We start from the raw sequence: 16,981 nt of genomic DNA on the forward strand, positions 1-16,981 counted from the left end.
GTTTTCCAAAGAAGATCTGATTCTGGGGGTTAGAACATGGGCATTTCCTTTGCAAGGGTTGGGGCGGGGGTAACATGGAACCCACTGCAGAGAGGAATGGGAAGTCTGTTTGTGAGCATCCCACAGCTGCAGCACAGAGGGTTTACACCCGTTTCTCACGTGGATGGAGAGACCCTGCAGTCTGCTTCCAGTGACAATATCCTAAAAAGACAACGATCTTTTCTCCACCAGCGCTAACTGTAGCAGAAGCTCAGAAAGGAGGGTGTGTTTAAACACAACTAATGGTGCTTCTAGCGCTTTCATTGCAAGTTGCTCCCAGTGTGTGTTCTCTTTGCTATTTGTGGGTGTCCAGTGAAGATGCAGAACTGATTCTTCACCAGAGAAAAAAAAACAAGTGTTAATTTTCACTGCTTGTACCCTGTTTTTCTTTGTACCCTATTTTATCTTTGTAATAAAAGTTCAAGAAAGTGTCCAGAGCAGAAGTGAGAATAGGGGAAGATTTCAAGTCTAAGAAGAAAAAGAGTCTTTGGCTAACTTAATGTAAGGACTCATTTTGTAGAATAACCGTCTTAATAATTACTCGTGAAAATAATCTTCCAAATTTACACGTTGCTCTACAGGGATTCCATCTAGGGATTTTCCTATAGATGGCATTTATTTATCCGGGAGGACTGTGTGCTTTAGGCAGTAATGCAGAGAAACCTAACAGGGGATGATGCTTTCAGTCTATAATTACTTCTTATATCACTCCCTGTTGAAAAGAGGAACTTTGGAGGTAAAATGTCTAAAAATATTTAGGACTTTACCAAATTAAGGGAACTAAGCATTAGTCAAAAGTAACCCCTAATGATATTGGCCAATGCAATTTTTTGTATTTTATTTTGCTATTGAACACAATTGAGAGTTATAGTAAAAAAAAAATGGGAAATTGAAAAACAATAGTACTAATATGTGATAATTTTCTCAGGCATCCTACTGTATGTTTTTCCTTCAGAAGCATTGAAAGTCCGTGAAATCAAGGACAGAATTCTCTGAGTGTAAAGGGCAGATCATGAGCAACTCGTCCCCCACCGCAGCTGGGCAGCTCTGCTACGAGCACCTGAACGGATCCTGTGTGAAAACCCCCTTCTCGCCCGCATCCCGGGTGATTCTGTACGCGGTGTACGGCTTTGGGGCTGTGCTGGCCGTGTTTGGAAACCTCCTGGTGATGACTGCCATCCTGCATTTCAAGCAGCTGCACTCACCAACCAATTTTCTCATCGCCTCTCTGGCCTGTGCAGACTTTCTGGTGGGAGTGACTGTGATGCCCTTCAGCATGGTCAGGTCCGTGGAGAGCTGCTGGTACTTTGGGCGAACTTTCTGCACTTTTCACACGTGCTTTGACACAGCATTTTGTTACTCTTCTCTCTTCCACCTGTCCTTCATCTCCATCGACAGGTACATTGCCGTGACTGACCCCCTGATCTATCCCACCAAGTTCACGGTGGCTGTGTCAGGGGTCTGCATCAGCGTCTCCTGGATCCTGCCCATCACTTACAGTGGGGCCGTGTTCTACACGGGTGCCCATGAGAATGGGCTAGAGGAATTGTCTAGGGCCCTCAACTGTGTAGGAGGCTGTCAGACAGTTGTAAATCAAACCTGGGTGTTGATAGATTTTCTGTCCTTCTTTATACCTACCCTTGTTATGATAATTCTCTACAGTAATATTTTCCTTGTGGCCAGACAACAGGCTAAAAAAATTGAAAATACTGGTAGCAAAACAGAGTCATCATCAGACAGTTACAAATCCAGAGTGGCCAAGAGAGAGAGGAAAGCAGCTAAAACCCTGGGCATCACGGTCATAGCATTCATGATTTCGTGGTTACCATACAGTATTGACTCATTAATCGATGCCTTTATGGGCTTCATAACCCCAGCTTATATTTATGAGATTTGCTGTTGGTGTGCTTATTACAACTCAGCCATGAACCCCTTGATCTATGCTTTATTTTACCCTTGGTTTAGGAAAGCCATCAAAGTCATTGTGAGTGGTCGGGTTTTCAAGACTAGTTCTGCAAGCATGAATTTGTTCTCTGAATAAATGTAAGCCATTGGGTTGAGGAAGTTGAAGATATCTTTACTTTTTCCAAATGAAATGAATTTTTAAAAATCAAATAAGACTGTTACTGAAGAGAAAGCAGATTGCTTTTCCAATTTAATTGGAAAAGTCAGTATGTTTCAGTCTTGCTGGAATCCTCACTTGCTGTTGCTTCTCCAAAATATTTATTTGACTCATAAATGTTAAATCCCTATGTGCTATCTACAGTAGAGCTCACTCTGTACCCCAATAATATAGAATAGTACAGGTTAGTATAGCATATTACAGTTAGAGATATAATAACCATTAGCAAAAATAATAAAACAAGTACAGGATCTTTCCTTCCAGTTTATAACTTCACTTCTAAGGCCTGAGTAGAATGATGTTGCTGACACTGAAGGTGAGTGAGTAATGAATGCCTGCAAGCCAGAGGTGAAAGGTGGAATGTAGCTGACACGTTCCTCCTTCTGTTTTCTTTTTATTCCATTGACTCTTCCCTTTGTAACCTGAAAATGTCTTTTTCTTGATTTCTTTTCCTCTTTTCCTTACAAAGACTTTCATTCACTTCCAACTTGTCAAAAACTTCTCTATGATGACTTTCACTGTGCTATTGCTTTTTTTTTTTTTTTTTGCAATATAACATCAAATTGACCAATGTTAAAGAAGAGTTCACCAAACATAAAAATTAATATCTAAATAATCACAAATTTCATATCGATAATTTGAAAATTTTGAAGTTAATTTGGTGATATATTGGGAGTTTGCCAATAACTATGGCATGAAATGCAGTGCTTGAAAGTGGCGTATTAAACTGGGGAAGAGAGATGGGACCTCAGTTTCAGTAACATCACCTTTATACTTTACCTCCTTGGTGATGTGAACTTCCTTGAGCATCTGATAGAAATATATTTCTTAGCTCATGGTTGACACAGCGGTCATATTTTCCAGTTTCCTGGAATCTGAGCACCTACTCTGTTCTGTGAGTTAATTATTCTCTCTTCAGGCCTTGATTACCTGCCACACCTTTTCTACCAAGCTCACCTTTTCTTCACCTTCAAAAGTTTCCTCGTTCCATGTTTCCTGGTGGTGCCATGCATTCCTCGTCTTTCTTTGGACTCGGTTTACTTTCATTGTGAGCAGCGTTCTTCATGAATTCTGGTACTTCTGGACATCCTGAAGGCCTCTGCCCCACACATCAGCCATCTCAAACTCAATGTGATGCTCATATTTTACATTTAGGAGGATGCTTTGTAACTATAGGAAAAACTATGAACAAATGGTGAAATTACTGTAATAGTAGTTATCATTTTATGTCATAGTTTTCTTATTCCGTGAGGTTTTTAGTTTTAACTTCCAGTGTCGACAGAGGGCAATTTCCTGTCATTTATTTCCTATAAACTCTTTTGAGTTTCTACATTGTCTGTGTTTAAAAATGACACTGTCATTTATGTTATTAGGAAAAATGGATAATTTAGAAATGTTGATGTGGTATAAAATTTCTTGAAAAAGTCTTAAGCATTTTGTGTCATGTAGTTCACAAAACCAAAACTGTTTTCTTCCACATGTTAAGAGGCTAGAAGATAGCATAGTTTTTATAGTTTGAATTGGTGGAATCACAATAGAAAATATGGATTACATTTTTTAAACTTAAAAAAAAATAGAGCCATGACAAAGAAAAAAAGACAAACTTGGCTATTGGTGGCACACATGATGAAAAAAGTGTTAGTAACTTGAAAAGTAAAAGCTTGAATTTCTCTGGTGGTCCAGAGAAACCATGTTTTAACCATGGTTAAAACTCCATGCTTCCAATATAGGGGGTCAATTTCTGGTCTGGGAAGTTAAAAAAAATGTAAAAGCTTTTTACAAAACAGACAGATAAAGACAAACATCCCACTAAACAAATAAATATGCAGTTTTACAGAGATGTGGCTAATAAATACATTAAAGGTCAAGTGTGCAAATAAATAGTGCTAAAAAATATAATAGAGCTTCAGATTGCAAAATGGCAAACTTTAAATGACTCAATAATATCTTTTATAATTAGAGAGTGGGAAATGAGCACTCTCATGAGAGCTGAGCATGCTTATATACATTTAAGGGAAATATAATTTAGGATTTTTTTCTGAGAAGGATTAAGATATTTATGTAAAATTTCAAATTATCTATGTCACTTGACTCTATAATTCTGTTTCTGGCAAGTAATCCTAAGAAAAGAGTCAGGCAAGTAAACAAACATGATAAGGATATTCATTGTATACCTCTCAATTACTAACTGGAGAAGAATGTAGATCAATGTGGGGTAAATTAAGTATATATGGTCCACCTATGCAGCAGAATGTTACAAAGCCGATAAAAAGCTCTGAGAAGTTCTGTATCAGTTCACATTAAAAGGCAACCACAATCTATTTTTTGACTCAAAACAAAACCAGAAAACTGTGACCCAGATTATAAAACTGCATATACAATATGCCCCCATATATATTTTATATATACCTCTATATGCTTGTACAAGGTCTAACTTTATGTATAATGTTGAGTGTGTGTATGGGGGATCTAATTTATAATTTATCTCTATAGGTTCAATATTTGTGATGTAATGAATATATGAAAATTGATATTACCATACACTTCTCTATTCTTTTTTTTTTTTCACTTCTCTATTCTTATCTATGCATTTGGGTTAGGTTTATGTGTTTATTTCTTTCATTGTAGGTGACTATATTTTCAGTATGTATCTCTGATATATTATCTTCTTACCGAATGAAGTTAAATAGTAGCTGCATGGGAAGAGTTAAGAGACCATATTCTAAAGTGATGTAAATATTTTAGGAGTTATAATATATCTCAGTGTTGTTAAAGTGCTTAAAACATTTTTTTTTTTTTTTTGTAGCAGTACTTTAAGATCCTCCAACTCTTCCTCTTAACATTAATCAGAAGCTGTATTCAGAAGCTGTGGATGCTACCAAGAGTCATTCTTCTAACTTCTATTTGTGTTTCGTTTCTGCTCTTTATGTCATTTCTTGAAAAGTGATAAACAGTAATAGTAGATGTGTTGGGTATAAGATGGGGGAGATCGCATCTTCTAATACAGGAAGGCGGAGTCTCTAGAGAACCCTTGCACAGGGGTTTGAATCAGAATGCGCTAAGGACAAATCCTGGCTTTGTGACCTTGGACAACTTCCATAACCTCTTCCAGCTGCAGATTTTTCGCCCCTAATATGGGAATAGTATTACCTCCATATAGAGCTGTATGAGTTAGATAAGGTGGGAAAAGGACTAAAGTTATAGTTGGAGCTGAGTTACTATATAGTAACCAATAGCATAGTATGGTAAAGTACTTGATAGTTGATAGATAATCATTAACAAAATAAAACAAATGCAGAATCTTTTCTTCCAACTTCAGTTTCTAAGGAATGATTAGAATGATGGTTGCTGATATTTAAGGTGGGTGAGGAAGCAAGTGATGAAAGAAAAGTGAGAGGAAGTGAGAGGTAAACAGTGATTTGTAGCTGGCTTTCTAGAGCTAGTGAGACTGAAAGGCAGGCATCAGGGATCAGATACCCAAATTGGAGAGATTTCGGGTGTTGGTAAAAGTCCACATCCTGAAATTCCAAAAGCAAGAATATTGGAAGTTAGTGTCTGATTAATTCAGTGACAAACACTGACATGAAGTTATTTCTAGTTTTTATTTCTGACCAGCCTGTCTGAAGGTTCATGCTTTGGTGCAGATATAACAGTGTTGATGAAAAATGCTTCACATACTTCACCAGTACATTCAAAATATTTAACAGAAGTGCCTTTTACAATTAAAAAAAAAAAATTTCCAATTTCCAGAAGTCCCAAGGGTTTCAGATAAAAGACTGTAGCTTGTAGATTACAAGTCCTAGGTTACAGCTGAGGTAGGGTGACAGTGATATCCTGAAAGGAAAGGATTTTATGGAGGCAGCTTCAGCATGTGAACAGAACACAGAGTCCACTCAGTCTGCTAGGACTGTCTCCAGACTGTCCCTAACTTTGTAATCTCCGAGGCCTCAGTATTCTCAGCTGTGAAATGGGGATAATAATGCTAGCTCCATTGGAGGCTTACTGTGATGACTATTGAGGTAAACATTTCTAAAGCACATGGCATAGAACTTAATATAGCAAGTGTTTATGTTTTAAGTATAATAAGTACTGAGAGTAGAACTAGAGAGAAGGACAGAGTGCTGGGTATTAAAATTAAGGAGCAAAAATAGAAAGAAGGATGTGTTGACAGTATTGGAGAGAGGCAAGACTGGTACAGTGTAATGACCTTGGGGGGATTGCGGAGGATGGAGGGTGAATGCTCCACCACCACGAGGAATACAAAGGATGCCCCATCATTCTCTCTGCCACCAAAGAGCAGAGTCCTCAGGTGAAGGCCAGGTTCCTAAAAGTTACAGAGCGCCTACATAGAGGGAAACATGTGTGTAAAGTTATACCTCAGTATTGACTCTTTGTAATACTGTCTTTTGATCTTAATTCAGTTATGTTGAAATGCCAGTCTGGGAATCAGTGCTGAACTATGGCAAACTTTTCATTGGTCAGAAGGAAAAAATGAGAAAAAAAGAACAATGAGACACGTGTCTCATAATGGAAAGTTTATTCAATTTGCAAGACTGTTGTTTCTTCTTAGATTATGTTCTTCCTGATTTTGGGTATTAAAACACTTTTATAAAATTATGGAAAAGGACACGAACATTGTTCCCACAGTTACTATTGCTGATAATCATTATTTGGCAAGTTAAAATTGGGTAATTATCTCTTGGTTCCCCTAATTTTTATCAATTTTTAATTTCTGAAGCCCAAATTTCTAGGAACCAGTTTCCTAACATTAGTATTTTTAATAGCAAAGGCAGGGTTTTCAGCAGGTAAGCCTTTTATTATGCCCCTCAGACAAATCAGGGCAACATTGATCGATTCCAAACATTACACTCAAAAGTAACAATGAGGAGGAATAAGCTTAACATGCTCCCAGGGAAGAAGTCCAAGAAACCAGCTGCATAGAAAAAGCAACCTGAAACATCTACTAAGAAAAGGAAAGAATTGTCCTGTGTTTTTCCACCTTTTTTTTTTTTTTTTTTTGCTACAACTCTGAAGTATATTAAAGGAATCTAGGTTGTTTTACACTTTCATCTTTGGGGTTAGCCTCTAAAGAGAATTCGTGTCATGTTGAGATGAGATGTAAGTTGGAGGCTCTTCCTAAGGCTTTCATAAAACCATTTTAAGTAAATGCATTTGCATCAGATAAAGATCAAGATTAGGCAGCAGTCACTTTTCTCAGGGGATTATATACTAACACTAGGCAGGATTTGGAGTCAAACTTCTGTTGTCTTGCATCATCTACAGTTTTCAGTCTCATATCTACATCGGACCTTTGTTTACAGGCTTTGAACTTCTCTAAGACATTCCTCAAATTAAAGTCCGTTTAACAAACAAATTCCCCAATGGCTAAGAATGTGAGATATTCCTCAGTTATGATGAAAGTGGGAGAAAGATGCATTAATGATGCTCTGCGGTCTTTCCAGTGCCCAGACTCAGAAGCTTGCTAATGAGAAGGGGAGAGACATATTTTGTACTCTTGTCACTTTGGATTAGAGTCAAGAAGTAGCCAAACACAAAGCAGGGTCAGAGTATTAAACTATAAATAAACAGCCCTTGGCATTGGCCATTTTGATAAATATATCTAATTTACAGTCTAGGCAATTCTTCAAGTTGGTGCCTAACTGAATCAGTTCTTACCTTGATTCACCATACAGTCCATTTGTATTTAACCAGTATTTCTTAGAAATGTGTATAACTGCTTATGGAATACTTTGGGAGTGAGAAACAGTACAAAATTATATTTTCTCCCATCACAGTCCAGTGTGGGTAACATATCTTCCTTCTTTATCCCTTCATTAGATCTCAGGCAGACCCCAGAGCTGTTCAGTCACTCTGCATGTTAAAAATTTGCATTTTGATCTACACTAATTTAAACCCATGATCTCTATCAAATCAAGTATCTGCGTTCTCGCTGAACCCTGACTAGCCAAGCCTAAGTTTAAAACTCTGGATTTTAGGGAAATGGCATGTCTGATCATTTATTCCTTACCCCACTCTCCTTTTCTGCTCTACCCCATAGAGAGAAGAGAAGAAGAAAAAGAGCACAATCATTCTGTGCCCAGTTTGTCTCCTTGTAACCTTCACTCAGTGGCCATGACCTCTGTGTGTGACCTTCTAACAGCGCCCCACTCCTGCATCACATGTCTGGGGGCCGCAGGCATCCCTGCAGGAGGCATCCCACCCCAGCTGCCTCATCCTTGAGATCAGTGCTGGTTTGGCCTTTCCAGCCTCCTCCTCAAGTCCTGTGGGATGTGTCACAGATGCCTGACGCACCCTGAAGTGGGAGGCCTGAGGAAGGGCCAAATCAGACTGGCTTCCCCCTGGTCTCCAGACCTCACGAAACTGATGCATCTTTGGCACCTGAATCATTGACAGTATGGTCTTCTCTCCCCACTGGCCCACTTCTCCTCCAGGCATCTCTCTCCATTTCTACTTTCCCCTGCTTAACCTGGCTTTCCAGGTGGTGCTAGTGGTAAAGAACCCACCTGCCAATGCAGGAGATGTCAGAGACGCAGGTTCAATCCCTGGGTGGGGAAGAACCCTTGGAGGAGTGCCTGGCAACCCACTCCAATATTCTTGCCTGGAGAATCCCATGGACAGACAAGACTGGTGGGCTACAGTCTACAGGGTTGCAAGGAATCGGACATGACTGAGGCGACTTAGCATGCACGCACTGCTTTCACAAACCCAGAGCAGGTCAGCAAGGAATTGAAGAAGCAGATTTAAAGAGACAGCCCAACTTGAATCATCTTGCCAGTACCTTCCTCACCAGAGTAGTTTCCTTAACAAAGGATCCCAGAAGAAAAGTCTACCTGGAGAGATTCTAAGGAGAAATCAAGGGAGGTCAGCTGGAGGGGTTCACCCCACCTTAGGGAACTGAAAAGTGGGTGGATTCCCCCGAAAGAAGTCACATGTATACCTCATCACTGAGCCTACAGTTGGGCTTCTGCCACAATGAAGACATTGGTCATCAAGACCATGACACTACAAGGCCTGAGAATAGCTTTCATGTCTTTATTAATATTCTCTTTATTCTTCTTCCATCCTGGAGGTTGCCTGGGGCTCCAAGCAGACACTGAGAGTGAAAGGAAGAGGCCTAGGCCTGGATGGCACTCACTGGGGTAGGAAAGATAAGATGACTTAACAGGATGTGATTTTAAAGCTTTACTGTGAATTAGAACTTATCATGACTTCATAAATTTTGGAAATTGAATGGAAAGTAGTAATACCTTTCCAGAATGTTCTTAAAAGATGGAGAAGGGAGAATCAATAGAGTAGATTTGCCTGCTCTAGGAGATAAATGGTAAAGCTGTTTTGTGTTTGTGATGCTCCAAGTTCAGACTGTCCCAAATCAAGTTCAGACTGTCCCAGACTTCCTAATCAAACTAGAAGGAAGGATGAAGCTAATGACTAGAGTTCTGTTCCTTCATGCTTTTCCTGAATAATTTGAAAACTTCTTCCCATTATCCCATTATACATTTTCAGAAATCTCATTTATTTCTTAGAAAGTAAATAATAATTATTTAAACAATCACTCAGTACTTCTGAGTACATTCTTAATTTTCCCCTATTTAAGTTTTCATGATCAAAAGTAAATGTACTGTTGATGAAGTGCTCTTCTAAAAGTGACCACTTGATTTCCGGGTCAGTATTTAGGGCTGAGATTTCAAAACATGAAAAGACCAATCTGCTAAGACATGAGCAAGGACTGGTCAGAAGGGATACTCTTTGGAGAGATAGTTAATCTGTGGAGACGTTCACCTTTACTTTCTATTGATCTTTCATTGTTGGATCATATCAAGGCTTGAGAGGTATAGGAGGCTCAGGTCAACAAATATTTACCAACCAGCATTTAAGCATTTCATCATTTTCGCAATGGAATGGTTAAATTGGCACATAACATCTAAAGATTAGCCCTGTCAAGATAAGTGAGCCTATAATTTACTTACTTCTGAAATCCCAGTAAGATACCCTAAAGAGTATCTCTGAAAGATAAAAATGAGATAGGGTCAAACAGATGGAAAACCCTAGGGACAGAAAATACAACCCACATTAAACACAGTGAAGTTTGTAAGAAAGGTAAGAGAAATATTCTTTCCACAGGACCTGGGAGAAATTCTTAATCCCAGAAAAAACCAGTCAAAGAATGAGCACAAGAAAATAATAAAAATGATTCTAGAGAAAGTTTTCTCTGGGCTAAAGAATCTAAACTCCAAATTCTAATGCTTACCAACTACAAACAGACAAAACAAAACAAAAAATACAGGCACTAAATATAAACAAATATAAAGAGAAGTTCCTAAAAATTCCTAGGAACAGAGGCCTGGAATGAATACCATACTGGGAGCAAGCTTCTCATCAGTACACTAGGTCCAGGAAGACAATGGAGTTATATTTTTGAAGTTGCAAGATAATTTATTTTTGGAAATATAATTCTTGTGAAAATTAAAACTATAATTGAAATCCTATAAAAATTTTTTTAAACTTTTTGGAATTGTTGTTGTTCAATTGCCAACTCATGTCCGGCTCTTCATGACCCCAGGGACTGCAGCACGCCAGACTTCTCTATCCCTCATTATTTCCCAGAGTTTACCCAAGTTCATGTCCAATGAATTGGTGATACCATCCAACCATCTCATCTTCTGTCACCCTCTTCTCCGTTTGCCTCAAATAAGAAGTAATGTGTAATGGATAATTATACATAGTATACATTTCTATATACTATAATATACAATATGGTGGCTCAGATGGTAAAGAAGCTACCTTCAATGCAGGAGACCCAGGTTCAATCCTTGGGTCAGGAATATCCCCTGGAGATGGAAACGGCTACCCACCCCTGTATTCTTGCCTGGAGAATTGCATGGGCAGAGGAACCTGGTGGGTTACAGTCCTTGGGGCCACAAAGAGTCAGACACAACTGAGCGACTAACATTTTCACTTTTCACAGCATAACAAATGTTTTATTATATTAAATTATAAGTCATATTACACATGATTATATAACAAATTTGTAAATAAAACTTGCATTAGTATAAAATAGAGCAAGAACTAGATGGTCATGGATCATTAGAACCAGGCAAGCCACATCTAGGGGAGTAGAGATGAGGCAATTCTTAGAAAGGAGATCTTGTGCCAAGACTAGGGCCAGGAGGGGATGAAGGTAGATTTGTTGGCTTCCCAGCAAGGCCCAATCCAGCCAGACACCTGTTGGAGGGGGGCCAAGCCCCCTTCTGTGAGTTCACGAGACTCTGGCTATCTTGCTCAAGTCACTTAAGTTGTGACCTACATCTAGAAAGGGATGGTTCAAACCAAACTTCAGTCAGCAGGTGCCATGAATAAAAAAATTGTGCTCAATTCACACAGTGAAATGCTACCCCACTATCACAAAGAAAAAAGACTAAAATACTGATTCTTGCTTTGACATGGATTATTCTCCAAATTACTATGCAGAGTGAAATAATTCAGAGGAAAAGGAATATATATAAGGTATAGCTGCATTTATATAAAATGCTAGAAGTACAAACTAGGATAGCGTGACGTAAAGCGGATCAGCGGCTGCCTGGGGGTGCAGGAGGGTCGAGTGTGTAGGGGGGAGCAGGAAGGACATTGCAAACGACATGAAGGAACTTTGAGGAGATATGTATGTTCAGTCTTGATCTTGGTGGTGATTTTATAGGTGTCTACAAATGTCAAAGTTTATCAAGTTGTATAGTGTACATATGTTCAATTTAGAGTTCATTATGAAAAATATGAAATTATGAGCTTCTCTATTAAAAAATGTTAAATATGGGGAGTTGCCTGGTTGTCCAGTGGTTAGGACTCAATGCTTTCACTTCCATGGCCTGGGTTCAAAACCTGATGGGCTGTCAGGGAATGTTTGACGGGAGGATTCCTACGTGCTGTTTCTCATAAATCTCTGTTCCTCATCAGCTTCTGCCAGAAGCGAGTAGACCTGCCCGCAGCTCTCAGGACTGAGGTCACTGTGTGAGCCACGCTTGGGTCTCCTTTAGTGAAACATTCTCTTTACGACAAATTGCTGAGTCTCGCCCCCTTTCTTGAGATGCGGATTGTCTCCTGACCTTGTGACCATTATTATCCTTTGTTCCCTCCATAAGGGTTACTGTACATTTGGTTTTCTGATCTTTATCATTATCATAAGAAACTTCTTGTACCACAGCCTATATATACTCACAGAAAAATCATTAAAGCACTTTTGCTCCATCAGAGCTTAGGTCCCCGTGTCTGTCTTTCTTTCTCTCTCTCTCTCTCTCTCCCTCCCTCCCTCTAGCTCTCTCTTTCACTTTCTTATCGTCAACTCTGGACTGCCAAGTCCCGGTCCATTAAAGGACCCCAAAAATGGGCTAACTGAGATTTCTGTAAGCCATGCGGTGCAGCCAAGAAAAACTTTAAATTACTTAAGTAATTATTTTAAAGGGATGGTTCAGAATAGGTCATCTCAAAGTCACCTTCAGTTTTATTATTTTGTACATTTATCACAGTAGGCTAACAATTTAATGGCCAAGAAACTGTGACCAGCTTGATTTTCTTGGTGTGCGAAGTTTTCTGTCTCTGATTTCATCTCCAAATGTCTGACAGAGAGGGATGCTCTTTCCAGAGGTACATTCCAATAACCACAAAATAAGTGTGAAGTGTCTGTAATTTGGATATCACAATAACCATTATGACGCATAAAGAATTATTTCTTTTATATACTCGTGCACATAAATGAGCAGAAGCTTGTGCTTTTAGAAAGAAAGTTATGAAATATTTACCAAAATAGAATGATATGTTGATCTGGGAAACAAAGGAGTAAAATTAAATCATTAGTTAAAAACATGTGAAAAGTGACTTAAAAAACGGAAAGACAAGTGTAAAAGTATTAAACTAGATGTTAGAAGCACTTATTTGAATCCAGAAGCTTTAAGATATTCAGCAGATTTTGTAAGCACTTTGTAGCTTTTTCTATTTTTAAAATGATTGGTATGATTTCTCTATAGCTTGTGGCACAGGATTAGAGAAAGTTACTACATTGAAAGCATTAAATCAAAATAAATTGATGATTTTCAGTGTCAGAAGAGTTGTGTATAAACTAATACTAAGCAGTCTAGGGTGCCTTTAAATAATCTGTATCATCTTTAATCATAAAATGAAGATGAGGGAGTTTCACTCAAGCATAGTATATTCAGAAAAATTTCACTGTCTCAGGAAAGGATTACCAGTTTAAAGCATTTGTTTAATAATAGAAATGATGTGCTAATATATTTCTGTTTTATATCAAGCAAGAAATTAAAAAAAAATAACAAGAATTTTTTTTTCTCATTTATTTTTATTAGTTGGAGGCTAATTACTTTACAATATTGTAGTGGGTTTTGTCATATATTGACATGAATCAGCCATGGATTTACATGTATTCCCCATCCCGATCCCCCCTCCCACCTCCCTACACAAAAATATTTTGATATGTATTCACTCTTGCCCCAAAGACATGATTCTCTGATTTTTAAATTTTGATGACTGATTACAACAAACCAAAAGTTAGAAGAGAATCAAGCAATTAACTCAGTGCATGGGACACACAGCACCCTCCAATCTTAGGACCAAGAACAAGTCTTCATGTCTGAAAAGCTGGTGAATGTCATACAAAGTGAATAGCTTAACTTATCCAATGTGAAATGCTTAAATTAATTCAGTTTCAAATCTGTGGGTTACACAAAACGTGTTTACCAGCCTCTCTATCATCATTTACCTCCTTCATTTCACTTTTCTATTCTTTTGGGTGTTTTTTAATTTGGACATTTCATGTGAATCATTGAAAGCCCTTATAAATAATTTTGGTACATTTGATTACTATACTTTAATAAAATGAATATTTAAAAAATAATATTTTTGGTACAATGTAAAAGTGAACAAATATTAAATTAATTTAAGATAAAGTACAGTCATGAGTGACAGTCTTAAAACCCATGTTCTAAACATATGTTAACTGGTAACATTTCTGAACCAAAATGAAATTGTAGGAGTAGACTTAATCAGTATAAAGAAGCTTACTGAGTAATCAAATACTGTTAATGACACCAATCACCTTTCCCATAGTAAATAATTAAATGGATGTTATAGTCACTCTTTCTCCCTGGCTTGATTTTACTGACTCTGAGATCGTGCTTCTGGACCACAAATCTGAGCCCCTGACAGTGCAGAGTCACTACTTTGCCCTCCCTGAGCCAGGATGTCTCTGAGTACTCCCCAGCTGCATGTACATTTTAAAGGAAAAGTATTACAACCACAAAAATACAAAGAGAAGTAGTAACCAAGGACTGAACTATTATAAAGCAATGAAAGGGAGGATTTAGAATAATAAAAACATAGTAGTTTTTTTTTCTATACATTTTTTTCAGCTTCTCTGATAGCTCACATAGTAACAATCTGCAATGCAGGAGACCCTGGTTCGATTCCTGGGTCAGGAAAAAGGGATAGGCTACCCACTCTAGTATTCTTGGGCTTCCCTTGAGGCTCAGTTGGCAAAGAATCTGCCTGCAATGCGGGGGACCTGGGTTCAATCCCTGGGTTGGGAAGATCCACTGGAGAAGGGATAGGCTACCCAGTCTAGTATTCTTGGGCTTCCCTTGAGGCTCAGTTGGCAAAGAATCTGCCTGCAATGCGGGGGACCTGGGTTCAATCCCTGGGTTGGGAAGATCCACTGGAGAAGGGATAGGCTACCCAGTCTAGTATTCTTGGGCTTCCCTTGAGGCTCAGTTGGCAAAGAATCTGCCTGCAATGCGGGGGACCTGGGTTCAATCCCTGGGTTGGGAAGATCCTCTGGAGAAGGGAAAGGCTACCCACTCAAGTAGTTTGACCTGGAGAATTCCATGGATGGTATAGTCCATGGGGTGGCAAAAAGTCAGACACAACTGAGTGACTTTACTTTCTTTGTACATTCTTTTACATTTCCTTAAGAATGTTACAAAGGAGACGTTATTAACTAGAGTCATAAAGTGAAGCCCAGAGAGTGGAAGCAGCCCAAGATCGGTGTTAAACTGCCGTGTCTCTGGCTCCAAGATCATGCTGTTTCCATCCACACAGGATTTTATGTTATATTTACCAAAAATGATGAAACTGAATTTAAGTGTTTGGGTCAAATTTGAAGCATAATTTATTTTACATTAGAAGATTTTAATCACATATGACTAAATTTTCTTCCCAGCTTTGTTCACTGTGAATCTATTATCAATTCCCCATCTAAAATGCAGACTTACCCAGAAAATAAATTTACTGTTGAGGAATTCTCTCTCAAGACTTTGCCAGTGACAATGAGTTTGATGGCTTTTCGAAACCAAGGATAAAAGAAAGCATAAATCAAAGGGTTCATAGCTGAGTTATAATAAGCAATCCAAACCAGTATTTCAAAAACATATGTGGGAGTGATGAAACCTAGGAAGGCATCAATGATGGAGTCCAGGAAGTAAGGCAGCCAGGAGATCAGAAACGCTAGCACTGTGACGCCCAGCGTTCTTGCGGCCTTTCTCTCCCTCTTGCCCACTCTGTCTTGGTAGCTGTCTGAGCATCGCCCAGTCTTACTGCTGAGACTCTCAATTTTTCTAGCCTGTTGTTTAGCAATGAGGAAAATCTTGACATAGACAGCTATCATGACAAGGGTGGGGATGAAAAATAAAAGGAAATTCACCAATACCCAACTCTGATTCACTGCAAATTGACAGCCTCCCACACAGGTGAGAGCACTTACTAGATCCTCCAGGCCAGCTGCATTTGCTCCTGTGCCAAGAAGGGAAAAAGAAAAAATAATCGAAAAGAGCCAGGAGAAGGCAATACACATGCCAGAGACAGACACAGTGACCCTGGCTGGATAGACCAGGGGGTCAGAGACGGCAATGTACCTGTCCAGAGAGATAAAGCACAAGTGATAGATGGAAGCATAACAGAATGACCCATCAAAACAAGTGTGAAATTGACAGTAACGCTCCCCAAAGTACCAGCAGCTCTCCACGGACCTCACTGTGCTGAAGGGCATCACAGTCACTCCCACCAAGAAGTCCGCACAGGCCAGGGAGGCGATCAAGAAGTTGGTAGGAGAATGCAGCTGCTTGAAGTGGAGAATGGAAATCATTACCAAAAGGTTTCCAAATACAGCCAGCACAGCTCCAAAGCCAAACACCGCGTAGAGGATGAGGCGGGGACCTGGCGAGTAAGGGGTTTTCACACAGGATCCGTTCAGGTGCTCGTAGCAGAGCGGCACAGCTGCAACGCTGGGTGAGCTGCTGTTCATGATGCTGCTGTCCGTAACTCGTGACATCTGCAGAAGTTCTGCCCCTTTTCAATCAAATAAAATAGACCAGTTTTCTATTTCCTGGTGGGAGAGAAAACATATCTCTGAACTGATTATTTTTGTTATAATTACCAAATATTGTAGCATGACCTGTCATGTATTTATGTTAATTTTAATCTCTGAACATATTAAATAACTGAATATTGAATTTGAATTTATTTTGATTTTAGAATATAAAGTAGTATTTCTGTACTTAAAACGTACGATGAAACAATTTTCTAAATTGAGTAATAATTTAACTTCAAATAAATCTGTTGCAAATTTTCTTTCCCACAAAAGATGTCTTGTCTTATAATTTATGAACAATCTTTTATTACCTGGCTGATGTTTGGGGGGATGTTCCTCTTTGTCAAAGTTAGCATGGTGCGTATTGATTTGTTAGTCCCTCATTACCTTTTAGGGAAGCCCATATAATGCCAGTGGTAAAACTCCTGCCTGCC

General features: G+C 38.9%; 2 protein-coding genes across 2 annotated transcripts; one reads left to right on the forward strand and one right to left on the reverse strand.

The window, feature by feature from the left end:
* Positions 1-1,045: 1,045 nt before the first annotated feature.
* Positions 1,046-2,080, forward strand: LOC136163352 (trace amine-associated receptor 6). Its single transcript, XM_065927786.1, has one exon. The coding sequence runs from the start codon at positions 1,052-1,054 to the stop codon at positions 2,078-2,080; it is 1,029 nt and encodes a 342-aa protein (XP_065783858.1). The 5' UTR covers positions 1,046-1,051.
* A 13,369-nt stretch (positions 2,081-15,449) lies between these two features.
* On the reverse strand, positions 15,450-16,481 carry LOC136164176 (trace amine-associated receptor 7a-like). The gene has a single exon (XM_065928961.1). The coding sequence runs from the start codon at positions 16,479-16,481 to the stop codon at positions 15,450-15,452; it is 1,032 nt and encodes a 343-aa protein (XP_065785033.1).
* Between the last annotated feature and the right edge of the window lie 500 nt (positions 16,482-16,981).

This window comes from Muntiacus reevesi, chromosome 3 (assembly GCF_963930625.1).
Source record: "Muntiacus reevesi chromosome 3, mMunRee1.1, whole genome shotgun sequence".
Classification (NCBI taxonomy): Eukaryota; Metazoa; Chordata; class Mammalia; order Artiodactyla; family Cervidae; genus Muntiacus; species Muntiacus reevesi.